The following is a 22395-nucleotide window of genomic DNA, read 5'->3' on the forward strand; positions in this document are numbered from 1 at the left end:
TAATTAATGTCAGTCCTTGGTCGTGGGGATAATTATCGTGGTTATTCTTGTAGTGATTAAGAATTCAAGTAAACATACAATACTCAGAAGTGAGTCATTATGTGACATTTAATGTTTTTGTAATTACCTGTAATTGAGCTAAATCTTCATCCACTAAGTGACTTGTTTCCACTGGTGTTGCTAAAGTAATGTAGCTGTCTTATACAAAGTTCATAATAGTAGAAAACCTATCTGTGTTTTGGAACCTCAGTGTGTGTGAAGCAGTTTTCCTTGTAGTTCGGGAGGGAATTGGGACAGAAAGGGATACACAGTGTCACATTGCCATAACTTTAATTTTACAAATTCTCTCTGGACTTCTTTCTACACTCCATACTGCAATTGTTCTCATGCTATCAATCCATTTAAATAGCAGTCAGATATCGTGCTCAGTAAATATGAGTGCAAAGCATGTAAATGATTACTGAGGCAGTGTAGGGTGCAACACATGAACTTGTTTCCTTCCACGGATCTATTTTTCCCTACATGAGCCTATTTTCCCACTGTGGACCACCTCTACCCCTTGATCCTGTTATCTCCATGGACCTCTTAGTTCATGAACCTATTTTCCCCATGGACCCTTTTTTCTCTCATGGGCCTATTTTCACCATGGGGCCTATTTTCTCTCATGGACCTATTTTCACCATGGACCCTATTTTCTCTCATGGACCTATTTTCACCATGGACCCTATTTTCTCTCATGGACCTATTTTCACCATGGACCCTATTTTCTTTCATGGACCCTATTTTCCCCATGGACCCTATTTTCTCTCATGGACCTATTTTCACCATGGAACTATTTTCTCATCTGGACCTATTTCCCTCGTTGAATCTATTTCTCCCCTTTGACGTAATTTGTCCATGTATCTACTTTGTCCAGGGACCTACTTCGATCATGGACCTGTTTTCTCTAATGAATCTATGTTTTCCTCACTGGGCCACATTGAATCCGCATATGCAGCTAAGTTATCCCCAGAACCTATTTCCTCACCCAACTACCACCCACGCACCTACCCTGCCCATCCACCCACTCACCCTACCCACCTACTCATGCACCCCACCCACTCATTCACCCACCCACACACCCACCCTGCTCACCTGCTCACCCACACACCTGCTCAACCACCAACCCTCCTGCCCTGCCAACCCATACATCCACCTGATTCATCCTGACAATCCACTCATCCCTCTACCCACCCATCCAGCCCACCCACTGACCCACCCTACCCACCCACTCACCTTGTTCATCCATTCACTCACTTACGCACTCATCCCCCCTACCCATTCATTCATCCACCCGCCAACCCACCTGCCCCACCTAGCCATCCTTCTACCCACCCACCCACCAACTCACCTGCCCTTTATATCTATTCACCTACTCACCCACCTGCCCTGCCCACCCACTCACACACACCATTCCCACCCACTCTCCTACCCTGCCTAGTCACCCATTCACTCTCCCCACCCAATCACACACCCTCCACCCGCCATGCCCACCAATACACTCACCCTACCCCATCCGCCCCAACATCGCCCACCCACCCCAACCACCCCACCCACCGTGCCCACCTGCACCACCTACCCCGTTCACCCTGCCCACTCCATCCCCTGCCTACCCATCCATCTCATATACCCACTACCCTACTCACACAGCCACCAAGCTCCACCATGATGACTTATAAGTTTCCACAGAGAGAGAGAGAGAGAGAGAGAGAGAGAGAGAGAGAGAGAGAGAGAGAGAGAGAGAGAGAGAGAGACAGACAGACAGACAGACAGACAGACAGAGAATGAGACAGACAGACAGACAGACAGCCAGACAGTCAGAGACAGAGACAGAGACAGACAGACAGAAAGACAGACAGACAAAGACAGAGAAGAGGAGGGGTCGGCACAGCTGTTTATATAGTATAGATTCATGACATTATTAAGTATATTGTATTCTTTTAGCCTTTGGATCAAGATGACGTTTTTTTAATACATTCTTGGTATCATTACATGATTTTATGGAGAAAAATATAACTTAATATTTGCCAGAGTCTCCCAGGGGCTGACCTAGGAATGCCAATCTCTTACTGACTTACTGGTGGATCACCGTAGAACTAGCCTTTCGCAGTCCCCTAGAGACTCTAGGACAGTTACAAGAGTCATCCTGGGACTCCCTAGATTATCCTGAGGTTCCTTCGTTAAAGGTTCGTTGGAGGATTTAGGATCCTCTTTTGGCCCCGTGAAACGCAGGTAGATGTTCCCGCAGAGTTATACCAAATTATGTGTTGTTCCGATTGTTGACAGATTTCGGTTGACCCTTCCCCGAGTGTCACGCAGCAAACAACTTGGCTGTTCAGCCTCTATGGACCATTTTCGGCTTTTATAATTTTACCTTTCCCTGCTCTCTCTCTCTCTCTCTCTCTCTCTCTCTCTCTCTCTCTCTCTCTCTCTCTCTCTCTCTCAACATCTACCATCTCTTCTGTCTACATCAGTCGGCTCCGTGTGTGATGATCATCTTGCCTCACCTGCCAGATTGCGTATGAAGAGGGAGAGTATCTTGTTATCATCCCTGGAGAAGACCCTACCGGCCAGCACTGTAAGGTTGCCCACCAATGTTGTCAGAGCCACCAGCCACACCGCCACACGCAGCTCCCTGCCAACCAGCAGGTGTTGGAACGACGACACACCTGCAGCCACCAAGACATCTGTGTCAGACAGGTGTGCAAAGGTGCATGGATGTGGCAGTGGTTGTGGATAGGTGTGGGTGGGTGTGCAAGGGTGGAGGTGGGTGCATGGATGTGGCAGTGGGTGTGGATGAGTGTGCGTGGGTGTGCAAGGGTGGAGGTGGGTGCATGGATGTGGCAGTGGGTGTGGACAGGTGTGGGTGGGTGTGCAAGGGTGGAGGTGGGTGCGTGGATGTGCAGTGGGTGTGGATGAGTGTGGGTGGGTGTGCAAGGGTGGAGGTGGGTGCATGGATGTGGCAGTGGGTATGGACAAGGTATGAATGGATGTGCAAAAGTGGAGGTGGGAAAATGGATGTGACATTGGACATGAGTAGGTGTGGATGGGTGTGAAGAAACTGATTGGTTAGGGACTGGATTCAACTAATTGAACAAGACAACCCCAGCAGACTCGAGGACACGTGTGCGTATCAGATGTGTAAAGGTGGGAATGGGTAAACAGAAGTGGATGGTTGTATAAAGGGGTGTAAGAGATAGACTGGCTGGGGCTGGAGGCAAGTGGACAGGTGTGTGAGGCAGGTGTGTGCGAGAAGTGTGCAAGGGCGGCAGTGGGCATATCGATGTGGGAGACACAATGAAGGGATGGATGTGTGTGTGTGTGTGTGTGTGTGTGTGTGTGTGTGTGTGTGTGTGTGTGTGTGTGTGTGTGTGTGTGTGTGTTTGTGTGTGTGTTTGTGTGTGTGTTTGTCAATAGGAGTGGGACACCATGGAAGTGAGGGAACAATGACACAACTGCTAAGATGTGGACATGTATATGGGGGAAGGCATGCACAGGTGGGAGTGAGCATATTATAGGTCAGGGATCCTCTGTTACATTCTCCGAAGGTCCAATCATATTATCTTCCTTTGTGGCGGAGGTCCAGATGAAAAATCTTATATTTAATATCACTAATGGAATGAAACACTTTCATCTATGGTAATATAATGTGACTGTGCGGAAAGTTAATACTCTGACAGAATAAAAAATAAGTTTTAAAGTAAATATTTTCTTCTCCTGTTAGTAACGTGGTTAAGTAAGACAAAAGAGTCTACTCTCCACACTCCCAACTTCTCAAAAAGACAATATGAAACTTATATATTGAACAAATTACTACTGCCTTCCTTACATAATCATAGTCACTTTAGCACTTCCACCACCACTTTAGCACCATACCGTGTACCTGTGAACAGTGCCCGTGAACTGTCAGTATCCCTCTGTCAACTCATCATTTGAAATGGGTAATGGCAACAGTCTGCGGGTACGTGCAATGCAGCATGTTAAATACAGTATTCCGGCGGCGAGGACTTCTGTTCTGTTTTTAACAGTGTTATCCTGACGAGATGGCATTGATAATATGCTATTAAGAAATATGAAACGCTTGTTACTATGAGTGGTGTGAGCATCGATAATAGCTGGAAAAAATAGTGGCCTCTTATTTTATCATTAGTCTTACTAGTCTGCATTATAGCCACGAAATGGACGTTTTTATCACATCAGTACCTAAACATAATTTATAACGGCAGGCGGATAAAGTGAAATTTATTTGAGCCGCATTGTGGGCGAAGTTCATCCAAAGATGTTAAGTACTGCGACTCTTTAATTTGAGGAGGATACTGAATAATCAGTGATGGAAGTCATTGGGGTCCATATCAAAGCTCGTCTGGGTCCGGATTCGGACCACGGTCTGCCATTTCAGTACCACTGTTATAGATGGTTGGTGGAAAGGGTACGTTAAGGTAGGGTGTGGATGAGTGTGTGGATGTGTAGGTAAGAGCTTCGAAAGAGTATTTGTGTATGTAGATTTGGGGTGAAGGAGTGGGGAATAGCTGTGTGGTGATGAGGGAGCGGGGGAGTGCAGATATGAACAACGGTGAGGATTTTCATTGAGACGGTTGTGATTGTGATTGATTGATTGATTGAGTGTGTGTGTGTGTGTGTGTGTGTGTGTGTGTGTGTGTGTGTGTGTGTGTGACTAGTAGTGACTGTGGTGGCGAGGGGGTTTAGAATGTTGGTGTGGGTTAATATGTGTGAACTGTGTGAATCAATGGATGGATGAGAGACTTAAAGTAAATGGATTGGGTAATGGTTGCATTCATTTTTGTATTTCAAAGAGAAATAGAGACTAAATGGATGAAAAAAAAAAAAAATCCTTTCCAGGGATATCTAGGACAGATGAAATCAAAATCTGTTACTTTCAATATCTTTGCCAGAGGAAAATACAGACTAAGAAAGATAATTTCAGACTTGCCACTTTGTATACACTGACTGTAGAACTGTGAGTAAGTTATTAGGAACATGGATGTCAGTTCACCTGTTGTCAGTCTTGTTCTAGGGGAAGACTGTGACTCGGCAAATCTTGATCATCAGTCTTAATGACCGCCCTGAACCTGATAAGCATAAATCTAACTTTTCCTTTATTTTTCTCCTTTGCAAAATAGTAGAACCGATAGGAGGTGAAACTAAACAAGAAGACGGCTTATATTTTATGCCTATCGACTGCACGAGGGTCATGAAGGCAGACAGTCTACATCTGCTAAGTCCCAATCCTCCCCTCGATACGACCTGCAGTAGTCAGTGTTACGTCTGATCCCCAGTTGTACTGCTGGGTGAACAGGGATAAAAGGGGAACAAACTTAGTCCACCAGTCTGACCGGCGCCAGAATCACACTCAGGTTCTTTCAGTTGCGAGCTGGATGTGCTGGCCAGTGCACCTCGAATCTAGCCGACCCTCTGATCAATGCCACACTTTTTGGCTTGTGAGTTACTGGTGTAATCCCTTAACCCATGACGACTTTTACATTTTAATCAGGCTACCATTGGGCGACTTTATCCAACGTGGTTTGATGGAAGATGTAATTATGTAACCTATCCAGTCTGAAAAGTCTCTCTTGAGCCAAATAAAATCCCCGGATGATACCAAGAAGAGAACAAAAAGACGTATCCGTAGTTATCGTAAGCTGAATAAATCGTTTGACTGAACCAAGAATAAACAAAAAATAGCCTATACTATCGTAGTTATCCCTAAGCTGGATAAAACCGTCTGGTAGCATCAGAAGCAGAAAAACAAACTAGGAGGGGAGGCATTACAGTAGTGAATCCGAAGTTGAATAAAATAAGTTGCTGCAAGAAAATTAGGTAATCGTAGTGAAGTGGTTAATTTTCTTTGTGCGGTGCATGCAAACCAAAAGGCGGTGTTGACAATATCAAAATGTTCTGTAACTTGATAGGAAACAATGCTTAACGGTATGACATGAATAACTTAAAAGGCACATTAAATATATAGTTTTTGCCTCAAGCTTTAATTGGTTTGAGTGAATGTCAGCGTTAAATGAAGGCATGTGATGAGGGAGTGTTGGTGTGGATAGCTTTGTGTGCGTTAAATGAAGGCATGTGATGAGGGAGTGTTGGTGTGGATAGCTTTGTGTGCGTTAAATGAAGGCATGTGATGAGGGAGTGTTGGTGTGGATAGCTTTGTGTGCGTTAAATGAAGGCATGTGATGAGGGAGTGTTGGTGTGGATAGCTTTGTGTGCGTTAAATGAAAGCATGTGATGAGGGAGTGTTGGTGTGCATAGCTTTGTGTGCGTTAAATGAAGGTATGTGATGAGGGAGTGTTGGTGTGGATAGCTTTGTGTGCGTTAAATGAAGGCATGTGATGAGGGAGTGTTGGTGTGGATAGCTTTGTGTGCGTTAAATGAAGGCATGTGATGAGGGAGTGTTGGTGTGGATAGCTTTGTGTGCGTTAAATGAAGGCATGTGATGAGGGAGTGTTGGTGTGGACAGCTTTGTGGTATTTGTGTGGAGACGTGGGTAGCGATGGGTTGCAGTTGTTAGGAAGAAGGAGGATTTCCAGTTTATACCTTTTATAAATACTTCAACTGCATTTATCTGTCTGTCTGATTGTCTGTCTACCTATCTGTCAATCAGTCTGTTTGTCAGTCTATCTGTCTATCATTGTCTATACGCCTATATCTATCTATTTATCATTGTCTATATGCCTGTCTCTGTCTATTTATCCATCCATCTATGTATCTATCATTGTCTGTACGTCCCTGTCTACATATCTGTCTATCTGACTGTGTGTGTGTCTGTCTGACTGTTTATCCGTCACTGTCTACACTCCTCTATTTCTCTGTTTATCAATCTAGGTAGCTAGCTAAACGTCTCTATCTATCTACCAACTGTATTTATCAGTCTACAGGCATTTTTCTATCTATCTATCTATTCGTATATCTATCCCCTATATCTGTCTATCTGACACTTATAATGGAGGGGTTGGCGAGTGGTATTTCTTATCCCTACACGTCCAAGTCCCTTTGGCTTCAAGAAAAATGACGAGATAAGAGTAAAATATTTTGTAGTGAAATCTTAAGTTGCAATAAATCTCTAAGGAAGTGGTGCTAGGAAGTCCCTACACAAGTGACAATACGGCTTATCTTCTTTAGCCAGAGGACGTTACATTCTTGTCGTCCTTCCTGCTAGTAGGCGATTTATTCAGCCTAGAAGAGACCCCATTTAGTAAACGGCTGATGAAGGCTTTATCTAACCCTTCTAACTTGAATAGTCTCTCTACCTGATTTTCTTCGCTCAGAAATGGCAAAAATATAATGAACAGGTACAATAATACTAGATAAATGCCAGAGCTTCAGGGACTTAATATGGGGCTTGGCTAAAGTGGCTACAGTCGACGGGCGTGAAGTGCCAGCACCACAGCCCTAATATGGCCCTTTAACTCACTGAACACTTCCTGAGTGAAACGACTCGTGTCCGATATTCGTTGCTCAGAAACAGACGGACAGGGTGGCCTCTACAGTACACATGCTTTTTGCCTCTAAAAATAAGTAAGCTTATTGAACTGAAGCCGTTAAAGAAAGCAGCTTTTATGATGATGATGATGATGATGTAGCCTATAGATTGACAGGACTGATACTCAGGTATAGTACTTTCATCCTTATGCTTAAAATTTAAATTGCTAATAGGAAGAAGAAAGTCACATATTCTGACAGACATTTATGGACCGTCTTTGGTTATTGCTTTTGATCAGCCTGCATCCCACATTACAGAGTGCAGTCAGCAATGACAAACAGAGGCCAGGCAGGTTCTGACTTCACCACGTACTTCAGAAATTGGTCAGTTATCTTTCGATGTAGCCGACTGAATCTGTTGACGTATTATCGTAGCATGTTCATAATATTTTAAAATGATTTAATTCAACTTAGAGAAGGCCTTTGGTACCCGAGGAGTTAACGAACACTTTATCTAACCCGTCCGATTCGGAATGAAATGCTAAATACGGCATCGGATTGAAGAGGTTTATGTTAATGGTTTCTGCTCAAACTTTAACACCAAGAGTCTGAGCCGTATTCTAGTTGTCTTTCAGTACGAGAGTTGGTAACATCTCACCCTTAAATATTTGTACTGTTTATTATTTCTTGACATCCTCTTGGTGATGTATGTATTATCGACATGTTTTGCATCAGTAATATGCAAGAGGATGTTAGTTGCTTCCATACAATGATGCAATTTGAAGTTTATGCTCCCACTAAGCGGCTATATTCAGCTGAAGAGACATTCTGATCTGTTTGAATGAGGCATGGAGAACAGAAATTAAATATATCTATATCAATCATTCAATCTACTTATCTATCTGTATCTATATATCTATCCATGTATCTATTATCTGTATCTCTCTCTCTCTCTCTCTCTCTCTCTGTATATATATATATATATATATATATATATATATATATATATATATATATATATATATATATATATATATATAAAGTAATCCCTCCAATATCCGAAGTAATAGAGCCATAGGCATGTCCGGATAGTGGTCCTGTCCGGATATTGGGCCCCAGCCTTCTGGACCTGTACTTATGGACCCTAACTCAGAAAAACACCTACACAACTCCCTCTGGACATGCATAGCACCTATTTAAGACCCAAATCACACCAATAAGAGACATAAAAGATTGAAATAAATGCAAAAGAACCAGAGAATGAGGTTTTAGAGGTGTGTTTATACAATATTAAACATGCTGGGTACTTACAACAAGTCCCTGGCTCCTGAACTGGTACTTATGGACCCTAACTCAGAAAAACACCTACACAACTCCCTCTGGACATGCATAGCACCTATTTAAGACCCAAATCACACCAATAAGGGACATAAAAGACTGAAATGAATGCAAAAGAACCAGAGAATGAGGTTTTAGAGGTGAGTTTATACAATATTAAACATTCTGGGTACTTACAACAAGTCCCTGGCTCCTGGACTGGTTTGAACCGCCAGTTTGCAGTCCACAGTTAATCCTTTGCACTCTAACTTCTAATTTCTTAACACCGCACAACACTGTAAATTCCTGTGCGTTCTAGTGTCGAGATATTGCAGTTTATTCACTGTTTATTCACAAAAAAACGAGCACATGTGGCTTGCATTGCGATAAGCATCTGCTCTCAATCGGAGTTAGGCTGTGATTGTTCATGATAGGGTAACAGAGATGCCAGATCGCAATGGCCACATTATCAAACTCCTCAATTTTCATTTCCATTTCTAACTTTTCATTACCAAATTCGTAAAGCTAGCATCTGTTCTTCACTAATTATATATACAAGAGGAAATACATGTAATCACTCTTCTTATACTTAACAGCATGTTGATTATTATCACGCTATATAGGCTACCAAATTAATCAGAGAGAGCAAACAATCCACCATGTCCATCCTGTGTATCCTCACACATGTGAAAAATCCATTTGGTATTGTATTATTCTGATTCATCACCAAATTTTTCAATACCAAATTGGCCCACATTTGGTAATGAAAAATACCAAATGGCAACCCTGACAGGGGAGGAGGGAGGGGGGAGGAAGGAAGGGGTGAAGGGCCCATTGTGTAACAGCTGTTCGGCGCCGCGCGGCAATTTCAAATTACGGGTGGGAAAAAAGTCGTTTTTTCTTCGAATTTTTTGTGATTTTTGGCCCATTTTGGGAATATCTTATCCCGGGACGATTATGTCCGGTTAGTGGGGATGTCCGGATAGTGGGCGTCCGGATATTAGAGGGATTACATATTATATATATATATACAGTACACATATATTTGTATATATGTATATTTATATATATAAAACTGTTGTAAAGACGATATTTTTGCAACCTATACTTAGTCTGTATAGATGAAGGATCAGGAAGTCAGGGAAACGAAGGTGCTTTAGGTCACGCCCCAGCACTGCGGCGACCGAGAATTGTCACAGGCATGGCGTTGTTGAGATGATACACCTCTCTCTCTCTCTCTCTCCTTCAATAAGCCCCCTAAGCAGCGTCTTGTCTCTGTTGTCCACTACCAGACAATAGAAAGGGGGGGGGAGGTCCAGGGAAGGACTAAGCAGACAATGTGATTATGTCAGGCGTCGACGAAGGACAAAGGCAGAGCGTCGTTACTGTACAGCCAGTGCCAGCAATGAACTTGGAGACAGCTACTACAGCAGTGACTATCCTGCCTTGTGTCACACCAGGCATAGCAGACCCATTCAACCCTCCCCTCAAACATCTGTGGCAAGCTATCCCTTACAGATATAATCTGCAATAACCTCCTAACCACAAAACGTCTCCCCCAAGCTGAATAAAATCGTCTGGTAGTAGCAGGAATATTATTAATGTTACGGCATCGTACTGAAGGTGTTCATGCCTGATAACTATAAAAGAAAAAAAAAAAAAACTCAGAGAAAGATGTGCTACGATGTCTGCTGAACTAATGATAATACAATTCTTTAACATGAGGGGTAAATAATGAGGAAAATGGAGAGCGGAAAAAGAGGAAGAGAAAGTGGCTGGGAGAAGGAAGGTCAAAGGAAAGAGGAAACGGTGATGAAGAGAGAGAGAGAGAGAGAGACTGACTGACTGACAGACAGACAGACAGACAGACAAAATTTTACGGGTATTTATAATTGAACTGCACCTCGCAATTCTCACTGATGTATTGCTCTTTGGAATGGGATGAAATAATAAAGTGAGGTAAACGAAGCAAATTATGGCAACTCAACCCTGGAACTTGAATTCGAAGCACAAATGTCGGGTTTTAGCGAGATTGTTTAATTATTAATTAATCCACAGCCCGTAGATGTAACATTCCAGAAGAACATATTTCGAGGCTGGGTATTTTAACAGATTTTTGTACGGCTCTGGGCATAGGCTATACCGTCCATTCCCTAAGATCCAGCATATCTGTGCGTTACACACCTTCACACGTCACCACCAGGGCACCAGTGGTCACCGTTCATAAAGAATACATGGCAGGATTATCTTATCCAGAACTAGAGTACTGGCATTAACGGATTTTTATTTAATGGTGAGTCAGGCGGTTTTGCAGTAGATCTGTTACGACAGTTTTAACGACATTCAAATAATCCAGATATTTCCTACCCCAGCTTGGGATCGAGTTTGCGTCATCTCAGACAACAGCCAACTGCTGTATGCATTCCAACACCACCTGCCCCGAGTGAATTATTATATCTTGAAAAAAAAAAAAAAATGTTATGAACGTACGCTTAATTAACCTGACTTCCTCTGAGCAAGAATTTTAACCTCTTCAACTGATATATCTATCTATCTATCTATATCTATATCTATCTATCTATCTATCTATATATATATTTATGTATATGTATATCTATCTATCTATATATCATCCAATCTTACATTGGCCCATGAGGAGCGTAGGAGCCCGGGGCTGGGCAGTTGGTCCCGACATTTAAGATGACAGTGACCAGCCTCATTCATCCCTGGGTGGCGTTACATGAGCGATCAACCCCAACCACCCCTTGGATATAAACCTTCATCGGCTCAATCCGATTGGAGCGCAATAATTACCCACTAAACCACCAGGCTAACTTTAGACGGTTTCTTTCAGTTAAGGAAATCATGATGTGAAGGGATTTATGGAAACGGCAAACCCGTCATTACATATGGGTTTCAAAATGTTAACAAAATTGTCTGGAGGCAGCAAATATTAATATATGCAAAAAGAGGAGAAAGAAACTTCCTCGATCAAAGAGCTACGCTTTCGGTATAATTTTCTCTCAATATTCCTGTTATCTTTTAGGTGCATTCTCTGCCACCAGACAGTTTTATTCAGCGTTAATAAAGGGCAATTAGTGCAGCGGTAACTGAATGCCAACCCCTCCAGCTGAAAAGACTGGCTAGTAAGAATAATACGAACAGCACGTCCTCGGGCTGAAGGTAAGGGAAGGCTGGAGAAAAAGACCTTCAGTTGCTTACCCACTGTAATCCTTCACGCAATTTAGGTCTTTAAGCCTGTGGCAGGGTACTCACCCACCTTGCTCTTTCCATAACTTCAGTCTTTGTATATGTAGCAGGGTACTCACACACCGCGCTCCGTTCTCTATCTTAGGTCTTTAAGCCTGTGGCAGGGTACTCACCCATTGTGCCCCTTTCCGTAATTTGGACCTTTGAGCCTGTGGCAGGCCTACCGCGCTCCTTTCCGCAACTTAGGCCTTTAAGTCTATGGCGGGTTATTAAAATACAGGACCACAGTATCATCCATGTTACTGTAGTCACCTCCTCTTGGTGCTTCTCTAGGCACTCATTATAACCACCAACCCACAAATTGTGGACGGACACCTGAGTCTTGTGGCGCCAACTGCCCGCACCGGGATTTGAACCCCGGCGTTAAAGGGTAGGCAGCTTTGTGGCAAGGAACGCTAACTACTCAGCTACCACGTTGGGTTAGTAAAATCGTCCAGCAGCAGCCAACATATAATGCACTAAAAATATCTATACTGAAGGGTTTAACTAATAACCGCTTCATCTGTGCCAGAGGATGATATGGGCGGACGATTGTTTATAAACATCGCCTTTTGAAGGCAGTCAAAGTTTTGGTGTTGGGTGGATTATCTCGCTTCTATGGTTATCAGTTTTTTCACCTGTGATTTTAGAGTATGTAGAATCTGATGAAAATAATGGATATAGAAAAAATCCCAGGGAGAAAACAGAATATCATGTAACAATGTTACTGTATAACAAGATTATGTGGGAGTTAGAATATGTGTGTGTGACAATTCTTCCTAATGACTTCTCACTGTGGATAAGGACTGTCACCTGACCGACCCACCAGTGATGACGTCATACTGCCATTTGTGATATTTAGAGCCAATGCTTCTTTCTTAACTAAGCCCTTTCAGTGCGATGAAGTCCTCCATATATTATACTTCCCACCACCTAACAATTATGTTTAGATTAAGAGAAGTGTATAGTATTGAGAGTAGTAAAAACGAAATCCATTAAATATAAAAGAATTGTTTCTCTAAGTTAAATAAAATCACTAACCAGTAACAACAGGTTCATCGTGCTGAAGTGGCTGTGTATCGGTACATAATGTTACCGTAGAAATTTGGTAACTCGTCTGATCAAATTGCAAAAGCTAGTCAACAAGTCTGTAGATTCTAAACCCAAGTTTTCACAGTCCTCTATCACCTAAACTTAAATAATTTGGAACTTGATCAATGGACAACACCTGCACGTTAACTGGATAACATTAGCCCTGTCTGTTAGGACATTTCTAGTATTCTGCTTCAGCTAAAGACAGATGATTAGAATCACCTGAGAAAGAACACTGGGGTTTGACGTTGTCATTACTGTCACCATTATTACTCATGCCATGGGCAACTCGGAGTATTCTAACGCATTCGAGATGATTTTTTTTTTTTTTTACCTAAATGGGAAACATGGGAACTGAGTGTGCTAAAATTCTCTTTATTTAATATAAATTCATCCTGAAGTTGCATTACTAAAACTAACTACGTGAAGGTGTAAGTAATCCTCTACTTTTGGACGTTCGTTTATTGTACGCCTACAACTTTTTGGGACGATAGGCCGCCATACCTCTGGACATCAACCGTACAGAAACAGACGCGTCATATCGTCATCCAATGCTTCAGAAAACGTCGCTAAAGACTGAAAGCTGTCCGCATCATTGCGCAGTCAGTTTTATTAACACATCCGTAAGATGATACTGCAATCTCAAATGAAGACGAAGAAGAACTGCAAGGCTTGGTGAATGAGTTTGGGAGAGTGTGTAAGAAACGGAATCTAGAGGTGAATATAGGGAAAGATAAAGTTGTGATTTTCGAGAGAAATGAAGCCACTGAATGCCATTGAGGCTGGATAGTGAGGAAATGGAAAATGTGAGTGCATTTAATTACTTGGGTAGTGCGATGATTAAGGATGGAAGTTTACTGGATGAAAAGTTTTAACGGGCACCACAGGGAAGAAAAGTTGCTGGTTCACTTAAAGCAGTGATAATAAATAAGGTAGTGAGCATGGAAGTAAAAAAGTTGTTGCATAATAGTACTGTGATACCAACTCTAACGTATGGAAGCGAAGCTTGAACCTTGTTGGAAGAACACAAGTCAAGAGTGAGAGCAGTGGAAATGAGTTATCCAAGAGGAGCATGTATAACTACATAGAGGGGGAGACTGACAAATAAGAAAGTGAAGAAGCATTGTGATGTGACTGTGAACTTAATAGAAAGCGTTAGGAGAAACACACTGAGGTGGATTGGCCATGTGGAGAGGATGGAGAGTGGAGACTAACGAGGAGAACGTATGTGAGTGAGGTGGAGGAGGGGGGACCGGGAGAAGGAGACCGAACTTGAGATGGAGGGATGGGGGGGAGAGGTATATAACAGAAGGGGGTGTAAGTTGGGGAAATGGCAATGAAATGGCAGGGGACAGGGCGACATGGAGGAGATTTGTTTGTGGCCATCCCGTACAGGATTAAGGCGTCTGGCTATAGGCAGACAGATAGGCAGAAGATCTCAAGAAAGGTGCTTACCATCAGTTTTGGGTCTGCAGTCTTTAACATGAAGGACGTAACCACAGTAGCGGAATCTCTTGAAGTATCTGAAATTGTAATTATATCTATTATTACTTCGTTAACATAATGGATGGTATTCTTGTTGACTTGGTACATTTCCTCTTCCTCTGTGATGCACTTTGTCTATTATATCTTAACCGCCTTCAGTATGACACCGTCTTTTAGTCTTGCTTTTACCAGAGAATGTTTATCAAGACCTAGGAAAGACCTTTCGTATTGATGGAGTTTATGATGGCTGCATCTAACCCCTCCAGTTCGAAAAATATCTCCTACGCTGGATAATACCGTGTGTTGCCAGCAAGAATTATAGGGAGGGGGGGATCAGTCTTAATAAAGGATTACCATCCTCATGTATAAAAATATATTTATTATAAGACATAGAATTCATACAAGATTAAAGTGTAACACACACACACACACACACACACACACACACACACACACACACACACACACACACACACAGCAAAACAATGACCCGTTCTCGCTTGACGAGTGCGGATGTAATAATCTGTTGCTGGTCATCCTATTACCCACTTCAGTACGATAAGGTCTTCTTCATTTTGTTCTTGCTGCCCACGGACTATTGCATTTGATTTTTGAACTGGAGGCGATAACTTTATTACGCCTCCAGTTCACAAAGCAAATTAACTCCTTCATTATGAGAGGTTTTCCCAAATCTGAGCAATATCGCTTGCCAGTAGCAAAAATAAATTAAAAAGTCCTAGGACAGAAATAATTAATCGCAGAATGTTAACTGCAGAATATGATGATGGTGATGATAATGATGATTTCAGAGAAGTTCTAATTATTGGATCTGAATAAAGAAATATGAGCGATAATGATGATAGGCATAAACACAAATCCTCAAAACACGTTATTAATCACAGCATCACCGACAAGGTGTATAAATCCAGTAAAAACGCCTTTGTCGGCGAGGTACGAGCGAGGCCATTTAAATCTGAAAGCATTGAAATGTCGCCTTACACCCCAGAGATGCCTAGAGTATATTGATAGTTATCCACCTACCAAGTTGCATGCCTTTACGACAAAGTATCTGGCCTGTGGCCCTCTTTTGAAGATTTTGGACATGATGTACTTCGCGCGTGTCACGTGCCACGTGCACTGCCTGGGTGTGATGAAACCTGTCAAAAACAAATGTTACAGAATAGGGCTATCATATGGTGCAAACATGCAGTGATTGGCCCTGTGGTTGCTAAGATATAAGCTTCTCAAAAGCAATACGGTCGGGCCTGGTCAGGCAGGCCAGGTTGGACTGGGCAGAGTTGGGTCGCTCATATGTGGGATAATGCCACTACCTGAAGAGAGACTGGTGAGGGCTTCGCCCTCGCTCGTAATAATGATAGATGCCGTCCTGAAAAAACACGGCAAATTGAGAGGAAAAAACGTTGGTCTCATCTGAAGAAATAATCAAGTGATATGGCGAATAAGCATTAAGATTCTTTATGAATACTTCCTCTGCTGGTGTAATATACTGTAAACTGTTGCACATAGTAATTGTTTTAATAATAATAAACTGCTGATACTACTGTTGATTACTGGCAATACAAACTGGTGCTACTGATCATTTTGATATACACCATCACTATTGATATACACTGTTTCCTGTGTATACTGTAACATAAAGTGTTGTTACTCACACGTGTTGCATGTTGGCAGCCGCGGGTCCTTGGGTGAGGTCTGTGGAGATGTTGCTGAGGAAGTCTGAACTCAACTCCACCCTCTCCAACACTCTGAGGGGCAGGCAGGAATGCAGTGTTACAGTCGCTTTGTTTTTACCTGACGGAACTGGGTCACCTTCAATCCTTCAATACTAAGTGGGAGTGGCATGAATGTGGACGATTCTTATTTATGAGGTAGGAATAACTCTCCTTGGCTACTTACTATAGTCGGTTTGAGTTTACCTGACGGAACTAAACGTCTCCCACAACCTGCATGCTAAGTCTTGGGTGCGTGAAATTCAATGAGTCTCTGATATGAGGCACGAAATATTCTTGGTTACTGGTCAAATTGATCCCCAGTATGACTACAACTGGCCAGCAATAGACTGAAACAAGTTAGGAATCTTTGCCATATTACATTAAAGACGTTCTTAATGTGGCAACCTCCACTATACCTTTTTTACCTTAACCTGGCCCAGATTTTTGTCTTTTTGCAGTTTGTTTCATGTACCAGAATGGAGGAAAGGATAATGCTTCGGCTCTACATCCTTTCCACAGCACTTCTTTGTGGCCAGCATCGTATTCTGGTAATGTTTTGTTACAAGTTGGCAATCGACATGGAGGGATGGCAATTTTAATCAGTGTTGGAGTAAAAGAGTATAGTAATAAAGGCTGTGTTCTCTTGGGCTTTCGAGGTTTTCTGGCATCTCTCCATTAACGACCTTCATGACATATTACACCTTGATATTCCCCCTGTGAAAGAATTATGCCACATACTGCTTCCCTCCTTCCTCCTTCCCTCACCCACACCGCGATATAACATGTGTCCTCGATCTCATCGAACCCTGAAGAGGGTTCACGTCTGCCCAAACTCACATATCCTAAAAAAGAAAAAAAAGAAGAAGAAGAAGAACACTATTTTACTTTCTGGATATTCGTCTTGTATTTAAATAATTCACAACACTGAGACCGACACATACACCTTTTCTTTCCATATTTTTCAACCACTGATATGATTTGCATTAACACAATACAACAGAACACCGACGGATGGTATGAAGAGAGAGAGAGAGAGAGAGAGAGAGAGAGAGAGAGAGAGAGAGAGAGAGAGAGATAGAGAGAGAGTGTGTATAAATATCTGACGAGGTTTGTGTCTGGTGTACTGAGGAAAAAAGAAAACTAGAATGACAAATAGAATCGGTTATGACAGGGCACGTGTGTGTGTGTGTGTGTGTGTGTGTGTGTGTGTGTGTGTGTGTGTGTGTGTGTGTGTGTGTGTGTGTGTGTGTGTGTGTGTGAAATAAGTATCATGCTTGCAATGCAGAATCAGGATATGAAAAGGCAAGTATCTACAGTAAAAATAGCAATCCCGGGGAAAGGATGCTGTCTCCTGTAGTCCGTTTTAAGGTTGTCATGCTCGTATAACTCACTATTAGTTGAATAAATCCCTTTGGCAAAAGTCGAACAGAATACTTGGTTTTCCCGTCAGCGAGAGAGTTTATGATCAAAGTTTTCATTCTCACGCTGCCATGGCTGAGTGTCATCTGAATAAAACCTTTTGCCGTTAGTTGAAGTAGAGTATTATAGTTGTCCTGGCCATGGCAGTAGTAAGTTTCCTGATGAAGTTGTCACACCCGTCTTGCAGCGGAGTGGTTGATAATACTACAGCGCTATGCCTCTACCATTTTACTTCATCACATTTTCCCTCGTGCAGTCGATATGCATAGACGTATCTCTTTTCACTTTGTTTTTTCATTACTGTGTCGGTGAACCGGTATCTGAGTGTAAAGCCAACTACTGTGGATGGTAGACTATTCTGGGAGATTATATTGCTTTATAATAACTACTTCATGTGTGTGTGCGATTCTGGGGACTGATTCGCTTATTCTGCCTGTCACTGTCTATCAACAGGCACGTATCTGCCTATCTATCTATCTATCTATCTATCTGTTGACTGGCTCTGCGTCCAATGAGGGGTGGTCTCGAAAAAATAATGTCCAGGAGTTTTTGTCAGAACTCAGAAATTATTTTTTTTCCCCACGGTACACCACCCTCCCTTCCCTACTCTCGCACTTTACCTCTCGATCTTGTTCTACGTCTCCCTTTCCCTTTCCTAACCACCTCACCCTAATACAACCATCAAAATACAGGTAAGCTAACGCAGGACATTATTGTACAGTCGGGAAAAATATCAGCAGCCAGCGTTCAATCCCTTCCCTTAGCATTCTTAGGCTTTTGTAGCTCACTATTTGTTGAGTAAAATCGTCTGAGTTACCTGGAATAGAATCAAAGAGTTACCCCGACCACGAGAGGGTAATAAAACATATCTCGAGTAAGTATTTCTTTGCGACTAGTTCATTTGTTAACTTTATTTAGGCTATTATAAGACCATTTCTTTCATTTCATATAAATTCTGGCTAATAAAACACACAACTTTTTAAATATGATGTATTTTTCAGTTCATTGCTGTAATCTACGGACGACTTTGTAGGACTTGATATAGAGTTTTCCAGCAGGAGGTACTAGATCTAGCCCACATTATCCCATTCCATACTAGATTTCCTTTCTTTGCTGAATGTAATTGTGTAGAGGTAACAAAAATAAAGATGATTTCTACCACATCGAAGTGAATACGTTAATATTGACAAGGGTAACTATTTTTGGATTTTAAAATTCACTCTCAGATTAATAAAATCATGTTGTGTTACCTGGAATATAAAAAAATGTGTTGTCTTGGTCATGAGAAGGTTAACATCAGCCCAGTTACATTTTTTTTTTTTAATGTTATTCCTGCTGCCATCAGACGATCTATTCAGCTTAGGAGTGGCATTTTGAATTGGAGGGGTTGCATGCAGCCTTCGTTAATCCGTTCATTACGAGAGATCCTTCCTAAGCTGAATAAGGTCTGAAGGTAGAACGAATAAATCGTTAAAGGACCTGACTCACCCGATTCTGTGGGTTTATGTTACTGCCCGTGGTGTACTTATAAAGTTTATATTTTGCTGCTTGGCAGACGACTATATTGAGCTCAGAAAAGACTGTTGGAACTGCAACGGTTAGATACAGTTTTCAATTTCCCTTTATGGCCCAGTGATGGTGTTTATGGCCCAGTGATGGTGTTTATGGCCATACGGCAGTGTTTATGGCCCAGTGATGGTGTTTATGACCATACGGCAGTGTTTATGGCCCAGTGACGGAGTTTATGGCCATACAGTGATGTTTATGGCCCAGTGATGGAGTTTATGGCCATACAGTGGTGTTTATGGCCCAGTGATGGAGTTTATGGCCATACAGTGGTGTTTATGGCCCAGTGATGGAGTTTATGGCCATACGGTGGTGTCTATGGCCATATGGCAGTGTTTATGGCCCAATGATGGAGTTTATGGCCATACGGTTGTGTTTATGGCCCAGTGATGGAGTTTATGGCCATACAGTGGTGTTTATGGCCATATGGCAGTGTTTATGGCGCAGTGATGGTGCTTATGGCCATACGGCAGTGTTTATGGCCCAGTGATGGAGTTTATGGCTATACGGTGGTGTTTATGGCCCAGTGATGGAGTTTATGGCCTTACGGTGGTGTTTATAGCCATACGGTGGTGTTTATGGCCCAGTGATGGAGTTTAAGTCCTTACGGTGGTGTTTATGGCCCAGTGATGGAGTTTATGGCCATACAGTGGTGTTTATGGCCCAGTGATGGAGTTTATGGCCATACAGTGGTGTTTATGGCCCAGTGATGGAGTTTATGGCCATACAGTGGTGTTTATGGCCCAGTGATGGAGTTTATGGCCATACAGTGGTGTTTATGGCCCAGTGATGGAGTTTATGGCCATACAGTGGTGATTATGACCCAGTGATGGAGTTTATGGCCATACAGTGGTGTTTATGGCCTTACGGTGGTGTTTATGGCCATAAGGCGGTGATTATGGCTCAATGTCTCATAAGGCCATATGGCGGTGATTATGGCCATATGGTGGTGTTTATGGCCATATGGTGGTGTGTATGGCCCAGTACTTGATGGTGTTTAAGGCCATGACCATGTGGAGGTGTGTATAACCATGTGGAGGTGTGTATAACCATGTGGAGGTGTGTATAACCATGTGCTGGTGTGTATAACCATGTGGTGGAGTTAACAACTATTCTGTGGTGTTTATAATCACGTAATTGTGTTTATGGCTATGTGGAGGAGTTATAACCATGGGGTGGAGTTTGTGACCATGTGGTTGTGGTTATGACCATGTAATGGTGTTTACTGTCGTGTGATGATGTTTATGACCCCGATCATGTGCAGGTGTTTATACCATGTGATGGTGTTTATACCATGTGGTGGTGTTTATACCATGTGGTGGTGTTTATACCATGTTGTAGTGTTTATACCATGTGATGGTGTTTATACCATGTGATGGTGTTTATACCATGTGGTGGTGTTTATACCATGTGGTGGTGTTTATACCATGTGGTGGTGTCTCTGGCCATGTGGTGAGTTTTAAGAACAAAAGTTGTGGTGTTTATGTTTGGGGAGGCGGTGGCTGAATCAGTAGACAGGCGGCCTGCAGTCCTAATGGACCCACAATGGAATCCTGGCTGGGGCAGGGAACACTTTAAAGATTTGTATTTCATAAAAAAGCAGACTTTACTGATCTACCAGAAGACCCGCCGACGTGTCGTAAAAATACTCCCACTAATACCAGTACACCAATCGAGTATGAGACAGCCCTAGCATATATTCAATATGGACGGTGGTTGTTAGCGCCGAAGTGGTGACATGTAGAGGTGTGTAGGAGGACTACTGGGCCATGAGATAGGTCTCTGAAGTCTTTGCCCAGAGTCAGACACAAAAAAGAAAATGGTTGTTTTCATGCTCATGACCATGTAATGCTCTGTATGACCATGTAATGTTGGATGTGGCCATTATCATGTGATGGTGTTCATGACCATGTGGCTGAGTTTATGATCCCTCATGTGGTGGTGTTTATGATCATTTAATTGTTTAATTATCTTACAATATTGGGATGTCCTGGGTATCTGTCTGCACTGGTTGATGCCAGAACCAAATACAGCGACAAGCTTGAATGCTGAGGAGTTCTGCACAGCGTCCTATCAGACATGCAGCGTTGCAGTCAAGATTGACAGCCAAGAACCAGTGTAAAGAATATCACTAAATGTGTTGTGGACTGGCCTGTTGCTTATACATCTTGTTTATACAGTATATGAAATTAATAATAGAACAGAATTATTTTTAGCTGTCTTACTTAATTCAGGGGAAACCTGTAATTTTATGACGTAACTAGGAGGCAGGGCGGGGAGATATGCCCCAGCCACCAAAGGGGGCTTAACCCTAAAAAGGTTGAGGACCACTTTCTTATACTGACTACAATCGTCTGGAATTAGCGAGAAGAAGCCAGTTCAACACACCACCAGATTCAGTGTTAAGTATACGACCGAGAGTTCAATTAAATCTATAAATCAAGCTGACAATACTTACAGTGATTTGAGGCTTGGAAGTTGACTGAATGTGGTGACTGGAGATGTTAACAGTGGATTGCCCTCGAGGTTCCTGTAGGGGAGAGAGAGAGAGAGAGAGAGAGAGAATATTGGAAAATTAGAATACTTCTTTCTAATATGAAAAACATGATAGTCCGGCACAGTAAGGAAGCTGGGAAGTGATGTATAGAGTTTAAAAAATCGAAACCATGACCATATACAAAAATACTATGATTCCAGGTGTTCTTTATCTTTTACAAATGAAAACGAAGAATTTTGGACCATTGGACTATATCTTTTGTTTCAATAATCATACAGTATGATGAATTATGCTGCCCATTAAAGTATCATAAACAATTTTCACCTTCATCACTCATACTACAGACACATCTTCCCCAATCTTAACTTCGCCATCATGGTCAAGGGTAAATTCTGTCTGTCACTCTCCCTTCGTCGCCATGATTGGAATCTGTATTGGGTATCATAGAGACTCTTACAGTTATAATTCCAGTTGGTCTTTTCTGTTTTGTCACTTATTAACCCTTTGAATCCGACACTATATTATTTTAGGATGTTCTTCGTGCCTACAAAT

At 42.3% G+C, this 22395-nt stretch overlaps 1 protein-coding gene across 1 annotated transcript in view; it reads right to left on the reverse strand.

Annotated features, from left to right (window-relative positions):
• LOC145418322 (relaxin receptor 2-like) overlaps positions 1-22395 on the reverse strand; it is a 212176-nt gene that overhangs the window by 30931 nt on the left and 158850 nt on the right. Inside the window, exons 12-15 of the mRNA XM_080286762.1 lie at positions 21805-21876; positions 16302-16394; positions 14599-14666; positions 2547-2708 (exon numbers count right to left, since the gene is read on the reverse strand). Coding sequence (XP_080142888.1) covers positions 2547-2708; positions 14599-14666; positions 16302-16394; positions 21805-21876 — 395 coding nt within the window. The remainder of the gene's footprint in view (positions 1-2546; positions 2709-14598; positions 14667-16301; positions 16395-21804; positions 21877-22395) is intronic.

The sequence above is a fragment of the Coenobita brevimanus genome, chromosome 113, assembly GCF_032717465.1.
Source record: "Coenobita brevimanus isolate Jiangsu-jjx chromosome 113, ASM3271746v2, whole genome shotgun sequence".
NCBI classification, from domain to species: Eukaryota; Metazoa; Arthropoda; class Malacostraca; order Decapoda; family Coenobitidae; genus Coenobita; species Coenobita brevimanus.